Source organism: Schistocerca gregaria, chromosome 2 (genome assembly GCF_023897955.1).
Source record: "Schistocerca gregaria isolate iqSchGreg1 chromosome 2, iqSchGreg1.2, whole genome shotgun sequence".
Taxonomy (NCBI): Eukaryota; Metazoa; Arthropoda; class Insecta; order Orthoptera; family Acrididae; genus Schistocerca; species Schistocerca gregaria.
Genome location: NC_064921.1, coordinates 35,835,163 through 35,854,439, shown reverse-complemented (window position 1 = coordinate 35,854,439; position 19,277 = coordinate 35,835,163). Strand labels below are relative to the sequence as shown.

Genomic DNA, 19,277 nt, shown 5'->3' with positions numbered 1-19,277 from the left:
AAACTTAGTTGGTCTCCGCATGTCATATTTGGCTGCCCGTTGTACCCGTTCTCTAAATGTCCTCCATGTTCTAAGTGGCACGTCGTGGGGAGCGGATCGAACTGTCCTACTTCGCCTATATTGGTCGATCGTCCGCTCCAAGCTGGATTATGGGTTCTTTGTATACTCCTCTGCACGGCCGTCCATCTTACGCCTCCTCCACTCCATACAACATCGGGGTTTACGGCTTGCGTTCGGAGCATTTTATACTAGTCCCGTCGAGAGTCTTCATGCTGAAGCCGGTGAATTGCCACTCACCTACCGGCGCGATATGCTGCTTTGTCGTTATGCCTGTCGGCTTCTGTCAATGCCCGACCACCCAATGTATCATTCCTTCCTTCCTTGACCACTCTCTCGACCATCAATACGGGTTGTATGTCTCTGCCCTGCTACCCCCTGGAGTTTGCTTTCGTCGCCTCCTTCAACACCTTGATTTTTCACTCCCTGCAACCTTTAGAGTGGGCGAGAGCTACACGCCACCTTGGCTCCAGGCTCAGGTTCGCGTTCACCTTGACCTCCGCTCGCTCCCAAAGGAGGTTACCCCCCGGTTCAGTATACCACTCCCATTTTGTCAAACTTCGTTCGAAGTTCATTAATATGACCTTCATTTATACAGATGGCTCTAAGACCAATGACGGGGTCGGGTGTTCTTTTATTGTCGGTGCACAAAGTTTCAAATACTGGCTACATGGCCATTGTTCGGTCTTCACAGCTGAGCTCTTTGCCCTCTACCAGGCTGTTCTTTACGTCTGCTGCCACTGACATTCTGCTTATGTCATCTGCTCCGATTCTCTGAGCGCCATTCAGAGCCTCAGTGATCCGTATCCAGTTCACCCTTTCGTGCACCGGATCCAACGCTCTCTTCAGCAACTGGTGGACGACGGGTCTCCAGTTAGCTTTATGTGGGTTCCTGGCCATGTCGGTATCCCTGGGAACGAAGCTGCAGATGCCGCGGCCAAGGCTGCGGTCCTCCAGCCTCGGACGGCTTCTAGTTGTGTCCCTTCATCAGGTTGTAGCACGGTCATTTGTCGGCGCATTTTATCGCTGCTGCATGCTGATTGGGCTGCACTTAGGGACAACAAGCTTCGGGCCTTGAAACCTCTCCCCGTAGCCCTTGACGTCCTCCTCACGTCCTTCTCGGCGGGAGGAGGTTGTTTTGGCCTGGCTACGATTTGGACACTGCCAGTTCAGCCATCGCCATCTGCTGACGGCAGTGCTGGCGCCGTTCTGTCCATGTGGGCAATTGCTGACGGTCTGCCACATTTTAACGTCCTGTCCGGATTTTACTACGCTGCGTCTTGATCTTGGCCTGCCATGTACTCTGGATGCCATTTTAGCGGATGACCCAGGAGCTGCTGCTAGCGTTCTTCGTTTTATCAACTTGACACACCTGTCTAAGGACGTTTGATTATGCTGTAGTTTTTTAATCCTATGTCTGTTAATACATCTTTTATAGTGTTGTCCCTTTTAGTTGCTGTTTTAACCTTGTGCCTCGCGGTACATTCCTAAATTAGTTGGGCACTAATGACCATTGTAGTTGTGCCCCCTAAAACCACAAAAAAACCATTAAGCTACTGATAGCCTTGGGAGAGGCAGCCATGACAAAACTCTTCAATCTGCTGAGTAAGATGTGTGAGACTGGCAAAACACCTTCAGACATGAAAAAGAGTGTAATTATTCCAAACCCAAAGAAAGCAGGTGCTGACAGGTGTGAAAAGTACTGAACTGTCAGTTTAATAAGTCATGGCTGCAAAATACTATCTTCTAAGATAAGCTATCTTCTAAGATAAATTGTAGGGTCAGTATTGCCTCACTTGTTCCAACATTTCTACGGAATCCACACTGCTTTTCCCCAAGAGCAGCTCGAATTCCGTAGAAATATTGGAAAAGGTGAGGCAATACTGATCCTACAACTGTAGGTTAGGGAAAGGCAAACCTACGTTTCTAGCATTTGTAGACTTAGAGAACGCTTTTGACAATGTTCGAATACTCTTTCAAATTCGGAAGGTGGCAGGGGTAATATACAGGGAGCAAAAGGCTATTTACAATTTGTACAGAAAGCTGATGGCAGTTGAGTCGAGGGACATGAAAGGGAGGCAGTGGTTGGGAAGGGAGTGAGACAGGGTTGTAGCCTATCCCCAATGTTATTCAATCTGTATATTGAGCAAGCAGTAAAGGAAACAAAACAAAATTTCGGAGTAGGTATTAAAATCCATGGAGAAGAAATAAAAACTTTGGTGTTCGCCGATGACATTGTAATTCTATCAGACAGCAAAGGACTTGGAAGAGCAGTTGAACGGAATGGACAGTGTCTTGAAAGGAGGGTATAAGATGAACATCAACAAAAGCAAAATGAGTATAATGGAAGTTGAATTAAATCAGGTGATGCTGAGGGAATTAGGTTAGGAAAGAAGACACTTAAAGCAGTAAATGAGTTATGCTATTTGGGGAGCATAATAACTGATGATGGTCAAAGTACAGGATATAAAATGTAGACTGGCAATGAAAAGGAAAGCGTTTCTGAAGAAGAGAAATTTGTCAACATAAAGTATAGATTCGTTTGTAAGGCAGACTTTCAGGAAAGTAATTGTATGGAGTATAGTGACACATGGACAATAGTTCGTTTGGACAAGAAAAGAATAGAAGATCTCAAAATGTGGTACTACAAAAGAATGCCGAAGATTAGATGGGTAGATCACGTAACTAATGAGGTAGCGAATAGAATTGGGAGAAGAGGAATTTGTGTAACAACTTGACTAGAAGAAAGGGTCGGTTGGTAGGACATGTTCTGAGGCATCAAGGGATCACCAATGTAGTGTTGGAGGGCAGTGTGGAGGGTAAAAATCATAGAGAGAGACCAAGAGATGAATACACTAAGCAGATTCGGAAGGATGTGGGTTGCAGTAGTTAGTTGGAGATGAAGAGGCCTGCACAGGATGGAGTAGCACGGAGAGCTGCATCAAACCAATCTGTGGACTGTGGACGACGACAATGTCGTAGCTGACAATTAGAAATCCTTCCACTTTATCATTTCTCGACAGTTAACATTCTGTGACTATTCTTATTTTCAAAATGCAATTTTGAAATTTACAAAAAGTTACAAATTTTCATTGTTTATATTTCCAAAGAAAATGGAAAAATCTTATATGTATTAATCATGTCTTATAGTATTGGGAACAAAGTATTTATTGAAAATAAATTCAGATATCACTTCTGGTTTCTTTACTACAAAGTGTCACTTTTGCCCTTTGTTGTGACATTTTCACAAATACTCTTATTTAGAGAGGTCTGTAGTGTTTTAAGAAATCATCAGAAAGCCAAAATATTGTAGTTTTGGAGAAGTATCATGTGGAACTTCTACATATATATTTTTTTCAGTGAACTTTGAAGTAGTGATTTGCCATGTTCACTTTTGAATTGCCTGATTTGAAATGAAATTTCCCAAGAGAGGGTCAAAGTAGAAATGGTAGTTCAACAAGACGAAACGAGGTGTAGTCACATTACAGTTGTGTGCAGTTTACAGCTAGGTTACAGTTGTTGGTTCTTTAGTAATTCATGGTGCTAAAAACTGAGTAAGCTGCACTAGATGAAGAAACTTTCTGCTCCTGTTGTCTTCTGAGCTTGTTTCAAAACACATGGAAGTCCAAGCTGCCATTAAAATTTAAACATAGTAAATTATATACTCAGAATTACTTTGTCGATTTTATATATAATCTGCATGCGAACTGACAGTCCGCAGTGACTACCAATGGTACAAACCGTGGAGAGACTGCTGCAGGGCTGATAATCATCTGTTAGGAGATTAGACTGCAGGGCGACTCATCAGTGATCCACAGAATGCGTACACACTGTCACACAGGAGAGAGAGCATCACTGTATCTCAGGAATGTCTGCATATATGATTTACTATGTTTGGTTGTAAACCATGTGCTAGGTATGTCTTAAGTGTGTGATGTCAGAAATGAATGTGAAAAGTAAACAGCCGTTTCAACTTCTAAAATGTATCTGTCATATTGCTCATGTTTTGGAAACTGACAGTAGTTATGTTCAATGATCAGCTTCTCCATATTGATAATACAAGTTACTAAGAAACTGTAAAATGGCAATAAATGTAAAAAATTGTGTAATTTCTTAGCTGGAACAGTTTCTTTCTTTACCTTTATTTCTGTACTTATTGTGATGAAATAAAACTTTTCTTTATATATAATATTAATAATAATAATAATAATAATAATAATCTTTCTGTCATATTTAGGTTTGGTCAAATATTGCTGCAATGAGTTTTGCTCTTTTACCAGTCTGTGTATTCCTAATGGGTGGAACGATGAGGAGAATTGTGCTGATTCTTGCACTTTCTATTTTTGCTGTAAGTTACTTTAAGACTCAAAAACTACTGCTTAAGGTGAGTTACTTCTGTTGTAACATTACCAATTCTAGTATTCATCCTTTTTACTTCATATGTAGTTTAAAAATGTGGTTAAATTTAGTAGGAAAGTTCTGGTAGAATGTAAATAATTTAGGAGTAAAGGGGACCACTCACTGAATCGAAGCAGCATTGTCATTAACAGGCTCATACAAGAGAGAATGAAAACTTGCTAACTTTAAGAAGAAAACCCTTCCCAAGCTAGAGCCTGCCCCTCTCCCTCTCTTATTTATTTTTCATATTTACTTTAATTCATTGGTAGATTACAAATTTTGGAATGATGGCAGAAAGTATAATTATCCATACAAAAAATGTGCAAGTGAAGTTATTCAACAATTTCTGCCTCTTCAGCTGCCAAAATTTCTTTCTCACTCAAATGATATGATGTATTTCTAGCAGTATTACAGAGAGCTATGAAACCTTGTGAGTATACACCTCAAATTATGTCAATGTGTTATGTTCACTATTGTTTCATTTGAAATAATTATAGAAATTGGCAACAGAAGGCAGCACCAGCTGAGAAAGGTAGCGAGATGTCGGTACATCGTTTTCGTGTACGATGAGTCCAGTTTTCAAGCAATAGATGGCTCGTGCATTGAGAAAATCACAATCTTATACTCGGGCGTGGTCTTTTTAACACAGTTGTGGCTGGCCCAACTTATGGTTTTGCTTGGTCTACAAAATGTTAATAATATGGAAAGGATAGAGTATTACATAACTTCTAAAAGAGGTATTGAGTCAGAGACATGCACAGTGAACACTGCTACAATATGAAAACTTTTGGACAATGTCTTTCTGATGCAGAAAACATGTCAACACTTGAGCCCAACTGCAGTAAGCCAAATGAAAATGCGAAATATATATCGGAGATGGAAAAATTAAAGTTTTAGATCAAATGGTTTGGTCTACATTTTTTACCTTTGTTTTATAATAATATACATGTAGGAACTAACAGCCGAATCTAAAAATGTCAGCTAATGTCAATATACTCATAAGAGTGTAGTTTTCTTGCTCTGGAACAAACAAAAATGAGACAATAATACTCCAAGAAGTTCTTAGTTCTGTTGTTAGTGAATTTGACTATGAGCTAATTGAAGTTTGCCACTTACCTCGGGCACAGGAATCAGTAGCACGGCCACTGCGGAGATACCAGATGTGAAGGGAGGAATGTTAATTTTGAAAAAAAAGCAAATTTGTGCCATCAACTGCAAAACTGTTGGTTTATTCTCTACTGGTTTAAATTATTACAAACATCTTCACAGGAGAAAAACGGTGAACATCAATGGTCCAGAGATAAATTTTCATCATATATGACCCAATAAAATATAGATAATATAAAATTGTCATAATACACTGAGGTGACAAGTCATGTGATAGTGATGGGCACATCTACAGATGGTGGTAGTATCATGTACACAAAGTGTGAAAGAGCTCGAACTGTCAGTTGTAATCAGGTGATTGATGTGAAGAGTTCCAACATGATTACAGCCACACAATGGGAATTAAGATATTTGAACAAGCAATGTAGTTGAAGCTAAACGTATGGAACATTCCATTTCGGAAATCTACATCTACACCTACATGGATATCCTGCAAATCACACTAAAGTGCCTGGCAGATGGTTCATCGAACCACCTCAACAGTGATTCTCTATTCTGCTCTCAAAGAGTGTACAGAAAAAACACTATATTACCATTTGAATTTTGATTTTGCATATTTTATTATGATGAGTGTTTCTCCCTATGTAGGTTGGTATCGACAAAATATTTTCGCATTCATAATAGGAAGTTGCTGACTGAAATTTCATGAAGATCCCACCCCAATGAGAAACACCTTTGTTTTAATGATCCCCAAATCCTGTATTGTCACAAACACGCTCTCCTGTATTTCTCAATTATACAAAATGTACTGCTCTTCTTTGAACTTTCTCAATGTATTCCATTAATCCTATCTGGTAAGGACCCCACACCGTGCAGCAGACCTCCAAAAGACTATGGACAAGCATAGTGTAGACAGGCTCTTTTGTATATCTGTTATATCTTCTAAGTGTTCTGCCAAGAACACACAGTCTTTGGCTCACCTTCCCCACAACATTTTCTGTGTGTTCTTTCCAGTTTGTTGTTCATAGTTGTAGTTCCTAGGTATTTATTGGAATTTATGGCCTTCAGATTTGATTCATTCATGATTTAAATGAAGTTTAACAGTTTTCTTTTAGCACTCACGTGGGCGACTTCATACTTCCCATTATTTAGGGTCAATTGCAAATCTTGTCACCAGACAGATATCTTTTTTAAAATTAGTTTGCAGTTGGGTTTGATCATCTGATGACTTTACTAGACAATAAATGACAGCATCATCTGCAAACAACCTAAGACGGCGGCTCAGATTGTCTCCAAAAATGTTCATATAGATAAGGAACAGCAAAGGGCCTAAAATGCTAACTTGTGGAATGCCAGAAATCATGTCTATTGTACTTAATGACTTTCCATCACATACTATGAACTGTTACCTGACTGACTGGAAATCACAAATTCAGTCACATAACTGAGATGGTCTTCTGTAAGTGTGCAATTTGATAGCAAGCAACTTGCGAGGCACAGTGTCAAAAGCTTCATGGAAATCTAGAAATTTCTTGTTGATAGCACTCAACACTGTGGGGGCATGTTGTTTCATAAGAACAATGTTTACTAAATCTGTTGACCCCCTGCAGGTCTGGGGTAAGAATAGGCCCGAGGTATTCGTGCCTGTCGTAAGAGGCAACTAAAAGGAGTTTCAACCGTTTCGGCCTTCCATGTGATGGTCCCCCTTGGGGTTTGACCTCCTTTTTCAAAATTCTAAAGAAGTACAAGCCTTTTGGGGAAGGACGCCTTAGGTGGTGAAGCACTGGTCCTCGGTGCACTAAGACCTTGGCACTCAGCATTGTAACGGCGTTGTAACCGCACCCATTATTCCTCAAATTGGGCCTACACGCCTGATCGGTTGCACGAGTTATGCCCATAGTGCGTCCCCATCTGCACCTAGGATCATGATGGACTTTCCATGGCACCCGAAATCCAGCACAGTAGCCAGCCCATTGTGGTGGGGGCGTCATGTACCCTCTAGGTTGTAGCCCCCTGACAACACAGGGATCCTACTGCCGATACCTGAGCTGCACCTTCCCCACATCGGCCAAGGAGTAGATGCCAGTCTCCTTGGGGCATCAGGACTCAAGGCAACGGTCATCCTGCCAGGTGGCCCTTGCTGAGGCTGGGTGGCACCCGTGGGGAGAGCCCCTAGTCGGAGTGGGTGGTATCGGGGCGGACGTTTCGCAGATAAAACGTCAATGTGTATCAAGTCGAACTGCAGCCGAGTCTTTTAAAAAGAAAGGTACTGTTTCTGGTTCTGGTTCTCCTACCCTTTCCCCCTTGGCCACTCCCTGGGGGGAAGGACAGGCCCGCCGGCTTGGGGCGAAGTACTTCCCCTGCTATTTAGTCTGTTCTCGGACCGATGGGGGGACGTTCGCCACCTCCAAGCGCAAGTTCTTTGTACAGCACATCGAGGACATCTTCGGGGAAATCGAGGCTCTCAGTAAAATGCATTCGGGGCCCGTTCTTATAAAGACCACCTCCGCCATAGTCGGCGGCACTCCAGGTGTGCGGCCAACTAGGGGACATCCCAGTGCCCATTGTCCCGCATCTGGCACTGAATAGGACGCAGGGGGTTATTTTTCATCGGGACCTCCTGCTGCAGTCTGATGAGTAGCTCAGGGCCAACCTGGAGCGCCAAGGCGTGCATTTCGTCCAGCGAGTCCAGTGCGGCCCCAAAGACCGTCGCATCGACACTGGGGCCTTTATCCTCGCCTTCGAGGGGGACGTTCTCCCGGAGAAGGTAAAGGTGATATGCTACCGGTGTGACGTCCCGCCTTCTATGCGCTGCTTTCAGTGTTTGCGCTGGGGCACATGTCATCACAGTGTGAGACTGAGCCCCTTTGTGGCTATTGTAGATGTCCTCTTCGTGAGAAACATACATGCACCCCACCACCTGGGTGTGTCAATTGTCCTGGCCTCCAGTTGCCTCGATCTTTAGACTGCCTCGCGTATCAGAAGGAGAAGAAGATTCAAGAATTAAAAACTTTGGACTGTCTCTTTTACCCTGAGGCCAGGAAGAAGTATGACCGCCTCCATGCCGTGACGTTGACAACTTCGTTTCCCTCAGTCAAGTCCACTCCTTCCACAATATCCTCACGGCTATCCTGTCCCCCATCCACCTCCTCACCCCATCTGGGGTGTATGCCTCCACTTCCCAAATCCGTCCCTTCCAAATCCTCCTCCCTCGTGGCCCCTGCCCCAGGGGCCACTCCTCCTCCCCCCCCCCCCCCCCCCCCCCTCCGCCGCCTGAGAAGCGATCCTCTTCTCAGGCGTACATCGGGGAAACGTTCCGGACTCCAGCTTCCGAGGTCCGGCGTTCCAAAACGATCCCCGCGCGTGAGGACCTCCTTCATGTCCAGCCCACAATCCCCGTGCCTCATCGGACTTCCAAGAAGTAGTCTTTATCCTCCTCTCCACCCCGGCGCATTTCGTCTGATGCTCCATCCGTGAGTCGCTGTTCCCGGCCGTCCTCAGTTTCGCCGGGACGCTCTGCTGCCAGGCACTCAGCTGGCCTGTCGTCGGCGAATGATGCTGCCCCTCCTACGCAACCCAGGAATGCGGCCGCAGCTGGCGACAACTCGATTGAACAGGATCCGCCTCCCGCCGGTCGTGGCGTTGTTCCCTCGAAACCTGGCCCTCTGCGGCCGTCGAGGTGACCAGCTCTTCACCTGTTTCGCTCCCGCATTTTTCTGACTAGCGATGGCTTTGTTACATTGGAACATAAGAGGTATTCAATCTAATCGGGAGGAATTACAACTGCTCCTCCGCCTGCACTGTCCGCTCATCCTTGGTCTCCAGGAAACCAAGTTGCGCCCAACTGACCGTATTGCTTTCACCCAATATACCTCGGAGAGGTCTGACCTCACCCCTGTGGACGGTATTCCAGCTCATGGTGGGGTCATGTTGCTTTTCGGGACGATGTCTATTACCATCCCACCCCATTGACCACCCCACTCCAAGCAATAGCTGTCCGTATTACTCTTTCTGCCTTTACCCTTTCTGTTTGTACAGTCTACACTCCATCGTCATCCATAGTTAGTCGAGCTGACATGATGCACCTGATTGTTCAGCTTCCTCCACGGTTTTTATTGTTTGGCGACTTCAATGCCCATCATCCCCTTTGGGGCTCTCCTGCATCCTGTCAGAGAGGCTCCCTCTTGGCGGATGTCTTCAACCATGTCAATCTTGTCTGCCTCAATACTGGTGCCCCGACTTTCCTCTCAGACTCTACTCATACCTACTCCCACTTGGATCTCTCGATCTGTTCTACCACCCTTGCCCGTTGGTTCGAGTGGTATGTCCTTTCTGACACCTATTCGAGCGACCATTTTCCCTGTGTTGTTTGTCTCCTGGACCACACCCCATCCCCACGTCCTTCGAGCTGGAACATACCGGACGCTGACTGGGGACTTTACTCCTCCCTGGCGACCTTTCCGGACCACGATTTTCTCAGTTGTGACAGTCAGGTCCAACACCTCACGGCTTTTATCATCAATTCTGCCGAGCATTCTGTTCCTCGTACTACCTCTTCTTCACATCGCGTTTCCGTCCCGTGGTGGAATGAGGCTTGTAGAGACGTTATCCGTGCTCGACGACGTGCTTTACGCACCTTTCGCCGCCATCCTACGTTGGCGCATTGTATTGGATACAAACGACTCCAAGCACAATGCCGTAGAGTCATAAAACTTGTTGGGCATCTTTCACCAGTTCCTTTAACAGTTTAACCCCCTCTTCTGTCGTCTGGGGTGGCCTGTACCGGCTGTTGGGCATTAAGGCCCATTCCTCGGTACCTGGCCTGACTTTAGGTAATGAGGTACTTGTTGATCCTGTGGATCTCTCAAACGCCTTCAGGCGCTTTTTTGCGGAGGTTTCTAGCTCCGCCCATTACCACCTTGCCTTCCGTCCCAGGAAAGAGGCAGAAGAGGCTCGGCTACCTTCCTTCCACTCACTGAATCTATATAATTATAATGCCCTCTATACTATGCAGGAACTCGAATGTGCACTTGCACTGTCCCGGCCCGCTGCAAGGGGCCAGATGTCATTCACGTTCAGATGCTGACACACCATTCTCCGGCAGGCAAATGCTTTCTTCTTCGTACCTACAATCGCGTCTGGACCGAAGGTCAAGTCCCCATGCGTTGGCGTGATGCCGTCGTTGTTCCTGTACCCAATCCCGGGAAGGATAGACACCTTCCTTCTAGTTACCGCCCCATTTCTCTAACAAGCTGTGTGTAAGGTGTACCTAGCACATGGTTAACGCTCGGTTAGTTTGGATTCTTGAATCTCAATGGCTACTTACCAATGTTCAATGCGGCTTTCGTCGCCGCCGAAGAAGGCTTACGATACCTGTTGGAGAGGAGGTATCCTCTGCACTATGCACAGGTGGGGTCTATGCGGTTGCCTGCCCCTTTTATTGATTCCTTTTTAACAGATCGAAAGTTTAGGGTACGTGTGGGTTTCGTATTGTCCGACGTCTTCCTCCAGGAGAACGGGGTGCCTCAGGGCTCCGTCTTGAGTGTAGCCCTTTTTGCCATAGCGATCAATCCAATTATGGATTGCATTCCACCTAATGTCTCAGGCTCTCTTTTTGTCGATGACTTCGTGATCTACTGCAGTGCCCAGAGAACATGCCTCCTGGAGCGCTGCCTTCAGCGTTGTCTTGATAGCCTATACTCGTGGAGTGTGGCTAATGGCTTCTGGTTCTCTGAAGAGAAGACGGTTTGCATCAACTTTTGGTGATATAAAGCGTTCCTTCCGCCATCCTTGCATCTCGGTCCTGTTGTTCTCCCTTTCATGGAAACAACTAAGTTTCTAGGGCTCACACTGGACAGGAAACTTTGTTGGTCTCCGCACGTCTCTTATTTGGCTGCCCGTTGTACCCATTCCCTTAATGTCCTCAGAGTTCTTAGTGGTACAGCTTGGGGAGCGGATCACACTGTCCTGCTTCACTTGTATCGGTCCATAGTCCGATCAAAGCTGGATTATGGGAGCCTCGTCTACTCATCTACTCGTCTGCTCGGCCATCCCTCTTATGCTGTCTCAACTCCGCCCACCATCGGGGGTTACGTCTTGGGACCAGAGCAGTCTACACTAGTCCCGTCGAGAGTCTTTATGCTGAAGTTGCCGAATTGCCATTGACTTACCGGCTCGACGTACTGCTTTGTCGGTATGCCTGCTGGCTGCTGTCAATGCCTGACCACCCCTCTTATCAGTCCTTCTTCGCCGATTCTCTCAAGCATCAATATGGGTTGTACGTGTCTGCCCTGCTGCCCCCTGGAGTCCGCTTTCATTGCCTGCTTCAACAATTGGATTTTGCCCTCCCTACCACCTTCAGAGAGGGTGAGAGCTTGACACCAACTTGGCTCCCGGCTCCGGTTCATATTCATCTCGACATCAGCTCGCTCCCGAAGGAGGGTACTCCGTCTACAGTGTACTGCTCACGGTTTGTCGAACTTCGTGCGCGACTTGCCAGTCACACCTTTATTTACACTGATGGCTTCAAAACTGACGATGCTGTCGGCTGTGCCTTTGTTGTCGTGGCCGTCACCTTTAAATACCGGCTCCTCGACCAGTGTTCCAGCTTTTTGTTCTACATCAGGCCGTTCAGTATGCCCACCGCCACTGCCATTCATCGTATGTACTCTGCTCTGATTCGCTCAGTGCTCTTCAGAGCCTTGGAGCTCCATATCCCGTCTATCCCTTGGTGCAACGGATCCAGCAGTCCCTCCATTCTTTTGCTGATGATAGCTCTCTTGTCAGCTTTCTGTGGGTTCCCGGCCATGTAGGAGTGCCTGGGAATGAGGCTGCTGATGTTGCAGCCAAGGCTGCAGTCCTCCTGCCTCGGCAAGTCTCCCATTGTGTCCCATCATCTGACATTAGTGGGATTGTTTGTAAGAGGCTTGTGTCATTGTGGTGGGATACTTGGTCATCACTTCAAGGAAACAAGCTGCGGGCCGTAAAGCTGTTCCCAACTGCTTGGACAACATCCTCCCGACCATCTCGGCGAGAAGAGGTCCTTCTGACGAGGTTGCGGATTGGGCTTTGCTGGTTTAGCCACTGCTACCTGCTCTCCGGTGACCCAGCCCCGCAGTGCCCTTGTGGTCATGCATTGACAGTGCGCCATGTTTTATTGTCGTGTCCCTGTTTTAGTCTCGTGGTGTTGTCCTGTCTCTGCCATCTACTTTACAGGATATTTTAGCTGATGACGCTCGAGCAGCTGCTCGTGTTCTTCGTTTTATTACTTTGACTGGCTTGTCCAAGGACATCTAACTCTGTCACTTATTTTATCTGCATCTTTGTAAGAACCTTCTGGTGTAACCCCCCCCCCCCCCCACTTTGGGTTTTAGTGGGTTTTACTAGATTCTATGTGCTCTTACAATTGTGACTGGGCACTAATGACCTCAGTAGTTGAGCGCCCTTAAACACCGAATGAAAAAAAGAAACTGTTGACTGTGGCAATAGACAATTCTCTTGGAAGTAATCCCTAATGTTCGAACGCAGTATGTATTCCAAATTCCTGCTGCATATCTACATTAATGTGGGCTTGTAATTTAGTGGATTTAGTGGATTACTCCTTTCTTGAATATTGGTACGACTTGTGCAACTTTCCAATCTTTGGAATCGGATCTTTCATCCAGCGAGTGATCATACGTGGTGATTAAATATGGAGCTATTAAGTCAGCATACTCTGGAAGAAAACTAAGTTATATATGGTCTGGACAAGAGGACTTGATTTTATTAAGTGACTTAAGTTGCTTCACTGTTCTGAGGATACATTCTTTCAAGTTACTCATCCTGGTGACTGTTCTTGATTCGAATTCTGAAATATTCACTTTGTTTTCTTTGGTGGAGGAATTTCAAGAGGCTGTGTTTCATAACTCTGCTTTAGCAGCACTGTGATTGATAGTATTTCCATTGCTATCACATACAGAAGGCATTGATTGTCTTGCCACTAACAAACTTTACATACAACCAGAATCTTTTTGGATTTTCTTCCACGTTTGAGATAGTTTCACTGTGGAAACTACTGTAAGTACTAAATTTCAGACTTCCGTAAAAGATTCCCAATGTCGGAGATTAGCTGTACAGGCTCGTGTACATGCGGGTGGCCGTGCGCACACACAGTCTTTAAAGCATTGATGTGAAAGCTAATGAAGTCCTTGTTATGTTTTGAGTGTCTGTCAGTGACTCAATGCTTCTGATATTTGGTGAATTGTCTCCTATAATTTTAAGTTATTTATGAGGGCTATTCAGAAAGTAGGGAACATTTCTATCTGATATCGCTTGGCACCCATCGACCACGTATATTTTGGTATGTGCACGCTCGGCAGCGTAGTCGGCACCAGACTGTGACAGCGGGAACATCTCTGCGTGTCTGTGATACGGTTTTTTCTGGCAAAAAACCTAAAACCTATGGAAATGTATCATGAACTGTGGGAAGTGTACAGAAATGACGTAATATGTGTGTTCAGTCTGGAAATGGTGCATTCAATATAAAAATGGCTGAATCAACCTTCGTGATGAAGAAAAGAGTGGATGCCCGAGCATTACGACTGACGATCTTGTCACTGAAATTGACGAAACGATTCTTGAAAACCGTCACTTTATAGTAATGGAGCTTCCACTTCCTTTTCCGCTATTTTCACGGACTTTGTTTGTCACTCGAAAGCTAGGCTACCAAAAATTTTGTGCACACTGGGTGCCCAAAATGCTTACACAGCACCATAAAGAACAGCGAATGGTGGCAACGTTGACATTTCTGGAGATCTACCACAAACATGGTGATTCATTACTGGCTCGAATCGTAACCAGTGATGAGACTTGGGTGAAACACATCAATTGCGAGACAAAATTAGTCCTTGGAGTGGGGGTACACAAGGTCCCCCCCAAAACTAAGAAAATACTTGCAAACCTCGTGAGAAAGGAAGTTGATGGCAAGTGTTTTGGGATAGGCATGGTGTGCTTCTTATTGACTTTCTCGAACGTGGAACAACCGTAAATTCTGCCTGGTACTGTCAAACTTTGCACAGCCTTACAAGAGCAGTTCAAAACAAAATTTTGTTTTTGCACGACAATGCCCGACCCCACATGGCAAACCGCACTAATGAACTCCTTAATTCATTCAAATCGGAAATTTTCCCTCAACTGCCCTATAGCCATATAGCCCTATATCTTGCACCAAGTGACTTCCACTTGTTTCCCAAGAAGAAGAACTGGCTTGCAATGCAGTGTTCTGATGATGACACGGAACTACAGGCAGGCATGACTCACTGGCTGGAGTCTCAGGTGGCAGAATTTTACGACAGAGGTCTTTCAAAGCATGTCCACTGCTATAAGTACCTCAATGTGTTTGGTGATTATGTGGAAAAGTAGTATGACAGTCACTCTTTCAGATGTATATAGTAAGATGTATTTCTTGTACTCAGTTTTTTTTAATGCCAAAGTGTTCCCTACTTTCTGAATAGCCCTTGTACATTATGCCAGAACTTTCCTTATCATATAAATAGATACCTCTCATCTTTCTGTAATATTCTTTCCACTATAATATGTTTTGTAGCGTCATTGTATAATGCTTGTTAATGCATCAGGCACTAAAACTAAAGGGATAGTGAAAAATACATTTCATATTCATTTACTTCTCATATATGTGTACTTCAGGTGCGCTCGGTGTGGTTTTTATAATAAGTTACTAAAATGTACTGAGAAGTTGGCACAGCTGTTCATGTGACAAAGGTGTAGATTTGTCTGGTAGTCAGTGTGATTGGAGCTGTCCTAATTGTCCCTGCTTGATGCCAGTGTGGTTCTTACTAGTATCTTTGTTTTACTAAGATTTGCTAAGAGTTAAATTATTATGGTTTGTGTCTTTGTTTATTGTTTTAATATTTTTGATCTTTTCATAAGATCTTGATGATAAGTTAAAATATTGTGTATGATCTAGTGTGAGTGCCACAATGGAATAAATAAATTTGTATTACACAAGGACAAACATTATTCATGATAAACAATGCACAGTAGCTAACACTGAAGTAGATATCTTGTTACAGAAACTAGAGTTGCAGAATGAACGCATTTTGATGAAACAGACACAGTGCAGCCCGCGTAGGCGAGCATGGTTCAACTTCTTCGGTTCAGATAATGAAGCGGAGTGTTTAAAACAGCTACATGCTCAGAAGATTGATCCTTCTCTAGAAGTTACACCAATTCAAGTTGTTTCACATATGACAGCAGTTGGCTTGCTGCAGCCCATGGAGCACTTTAGCATTATGTTTTCACGTTTTTCGAACCAAATATTTGGTAAGTCATTCTTGCCTATTTTATAATACAGTGCAGTAGAAAGCAGGAATATGATTCCTATATTTTAATCGTTCTGTGTAAATGTTTGGTTGCCAGAAACAGCTCTTTCATTGCTTTTCACTTATCCATTAGTTCCGATTTTCTGTTGCCATATACTTGCCATTGTGTTGCCGGATCTTTCTGTGTGTACCTCGCACACTTTAGAGCGACACACGTTCTGTTACTGAAAAGTAGGTGACCTTCAGTTTCACCCCCTTTCGCCAGCATTCTACCTGACTGGTTCAGCTCTGTGAACTCTCATCACATTCTGCAATGTGCTGGGTGTGCCTGTTTCTGAGGCACACATTCTTCGTACAAGTTTATAACTACACTCCAACCTGAGTGTGAAAGTGTGCAGTCCTTACTGGCCCACTTGCAGAGTTACGCTGCATATTTCTGGACCTCAGCTTTAATGTGCTAAATCTGTCAGACGTGGCTGAAGTAGAGTGCCCCTTCCAGCCCTGTAAGACTTGATGGCTGTGCTCTTTTGAGGCAGGGCAAATGTAATAGGATATATAAGTATAAACTTACTCACCAAGGCTTTACTCAAGTCCAAAAATAAGAACAAAGAGCCTAAATTCATGCACACTGGAACAAAACCTTTCAGAAGAAAGTGTCTTATCTGTGCAATATACAAGCCATCCAAAGTTAGGCAGCTTTCTAGTTTTGAATGTGCACTTTCAGGTCTTAAATCTCTGTATGAACACACAATTTTAGCTGGAAATATGGACATCAATTAACTATACAGCAGTGTCTCCATTACAATATTATGGTTTACGTTTTCCTTCTCAAAACGTACGTTATTTTCACTTAGGTCAGCTCACCATACAGCAGACTGTCATACATTTACTGATAGATTTGCACTAAAACTCTAAAGAAGGTAACTTGCACTGATGAAATCTCGGCACACAGCACTTCAGCTCGGCATATAATATTTGTGCCTTACTGCAATGCCCAAAGAACCATCTATGGGGAGCAAATTTTAGAGCTAAGTTTACATGAACAGGCAGACACGTTAGGGCAGCTGATGTTATTCCACATAAAATAGCTTGCTACTCACAACCACATACTGTAGGAAAATTTCCTAATATGTGAGTGCAGCTGCAAGTATAATCTAGTGAATTATAGCCCCCAGCCACTTACTGCTCCCATCCTTTCCCATACCAGACTCCCCTGTACTCGATTACTGCGATCCTACTCTGGGGCTTCTGTACGAGAGCTTGTGCCAGCTGAAACTGTCAATGAATGCTCACGTTTGGTACATTTTTGAAATTTGCTCTTTGTCATATTTCTCAATTATAGTAGCAATGTGCCCTGGGCCACAGTTATTCATAGTGGGGTGATCTGATGTCCAAATGTTACTCGAAGGTGTTTTCCGTGCTCAGTGGGTGCAGTAGTGTCATCCTGACCCGTGAGCCAGGTAGTTGGTAAGTCACTCTACTCTCACAGGTTGAAGAGAACAGCTTCACGCCAGTGTCACTCTGTTCCTTGTCCCCATTCCTCGACGCCATCGACGGGCTTGTAACCACCTTGCCACCAGACACCCCCACGCCGTACGTGGAAGACTTGCATTCTCGGTACAGCTCCCACTCTGTAAATTTGGCTTTTTGGCTACTTGGAGTTGCTGTCTGGAGGGCCTCCACTCGAACCCTTTCCCACAGTTTCCGTTCCTCTTCCACAAAAGGTGGTCGAATCATTTCTGTCGTCCTATTGCAGTCTGTCCGGACTTGGAATTATACAGCTCACTCTTGTCATTCTCCCCTCCACCATTGCTTTTCTCTCCTTGTCTACAAAGTCCTCTAATGAAAGTTGCTTCTTTGTTGACAGCTATTGCAACTGACATGTTAACCTTCTCCTCTTTAATTATATCTTCTGTTCCTGCTGATTTTAAACATGCCTCCAAATGTGCTAAACAAATTGTTATTACCCTTAATGCCCTGTATTTATTATTATTGTTGTTGTTATAGTTATTATACTTCCTTATCTCGGACGTTATGTCTGGTCAAAAGTAGAAAGTGACGCGCACCTTGATCAAGCGTGACTGCCTTTTAACTGTGCAGTATATGTTATATTGCATTTAAAAACTTTCGGGTAATTGAACATGTATCAATAATTACGGATTTCTGTAGTTGTATATACAAGTTTGGATGCAGCTGTATTGCATTGATGTACTGGTGGATATTGTGTGGTATGACTCCTGTAGTTGATAGTACAATTGGTATAATGTCAACTTCATCCTGATGCCACATGTCCCTGACTTCCTCAGCCAGTTGGATGTATTTTTCAAGTTTTTTCTCCTGTTTACTTCTGTATTTTTGTTGTATTGGGTATGGATATTTCGATTAGTTGTGTTAATTTCTTTCTTTTATTGGTGAGTATGATATCAGGTTTGTTGTGTGGTGTTGTTTTATCTGTTATAATGGTTCTGTTCCAGTATAATTTGTATTCATCATTCTCCAGCACATTTTGTGGTACATACTTGTATGTGGGAACATGTTGTTTTATAAGTTTATGTTGTAAGGCAAGCTGTTGATGTATTATTTTTGCTACATTGTCATGTCTTCCGGGGTATTCTGTATTTGCTAGTATTGTACATCAGCTTGTGATGTGATCTACTGTTTCTATTTGTTGTTTGCAAAGTCTGCATTTATCTGTTGTGGTATTGGGATCTTTAATAATATGCTTGCTGTAATATCTGGTGTTTATTGTTTGATCTTGTTTTGCAATCATGAATCCTTCCGTCTCACTGTATATATTGCCTTTTCTTAGCCATGTGTTGGATGCTTCTTGATCGATGTGTGGCTGTGTTAGATGATACGGGTCTTGCCATGTAGTGTTTTCTTTTTCCAATTTACTTTCTTCGTATCTGTTGATGTTATGTGATTTAAAGGGTTGTAGAAGTGGTTATAAAATTGCAGTAGTGTAGCCGATGTATTTATGAGTGATTGCTAGTTTCTGCTCGTTCTAGAAAGAATTTTCTTAAATTGTCTACCTGTCCATAATGTAGGTTTTTATGTCGATAAAGCCCCCTTCCTCCTTCCTTTCTGCTTAAAGTGACTCTTGCTGTTGCTGAATGTATGTGATGTATTCTATATTTGTGGCATTGTGATTGTGTAAGCGTATTGTTTGCTTCTAGGTCTGTGTTACTCCATTTCACTACTCCAAATGAGTAGGTCAATATTGGTATAGCATAAGTATTTATATCTTTTGTCTTGTTTCTTGCTGTCAATTCAGTTTTCAGTATTTTTGTTAGTCTTTGTCTATATTTTCCTTAAGTTCTTCTTTAATATTTGTGTTATCTATTCCTATTTTTTGTCTGTATCCTAGATATTTAAAGACATCTGTTTTTTCCATCG

At 43.8% G+C, this 19,277-nt stretch overlaps 1 protein-coding gene across 4 annotated transcripts in view; it reads left to right on the top strand.

Annotated features, from left to right (window-relative positions):
- LOC126336263 (uncharacterized) overlaps positions 1 to 19,277 on the top strand; it is a 251,650-nt gene that overhangs the window by 95,088 nt on the left and 137,285 nt on the right. For all 4 annotated transcript variants that reach the window (XM_049999762.1, XM_049999761.1, XM_049999759.1 and 1 more), the window contains 2 exons: positions 4,295 to 4,441; positions 15,633 to 15,882. In XM_049999762.1, the coding sequence (XP_049855719.1) occupies positions 4,295 to 4,441; positions 15,633 to 15,882 (397 nt within the window). The remainder of the gene's footprint in view (positions 1 to 4,294; positions 4,442 to 15,632; positions 15,883 to 19,277) is intronic.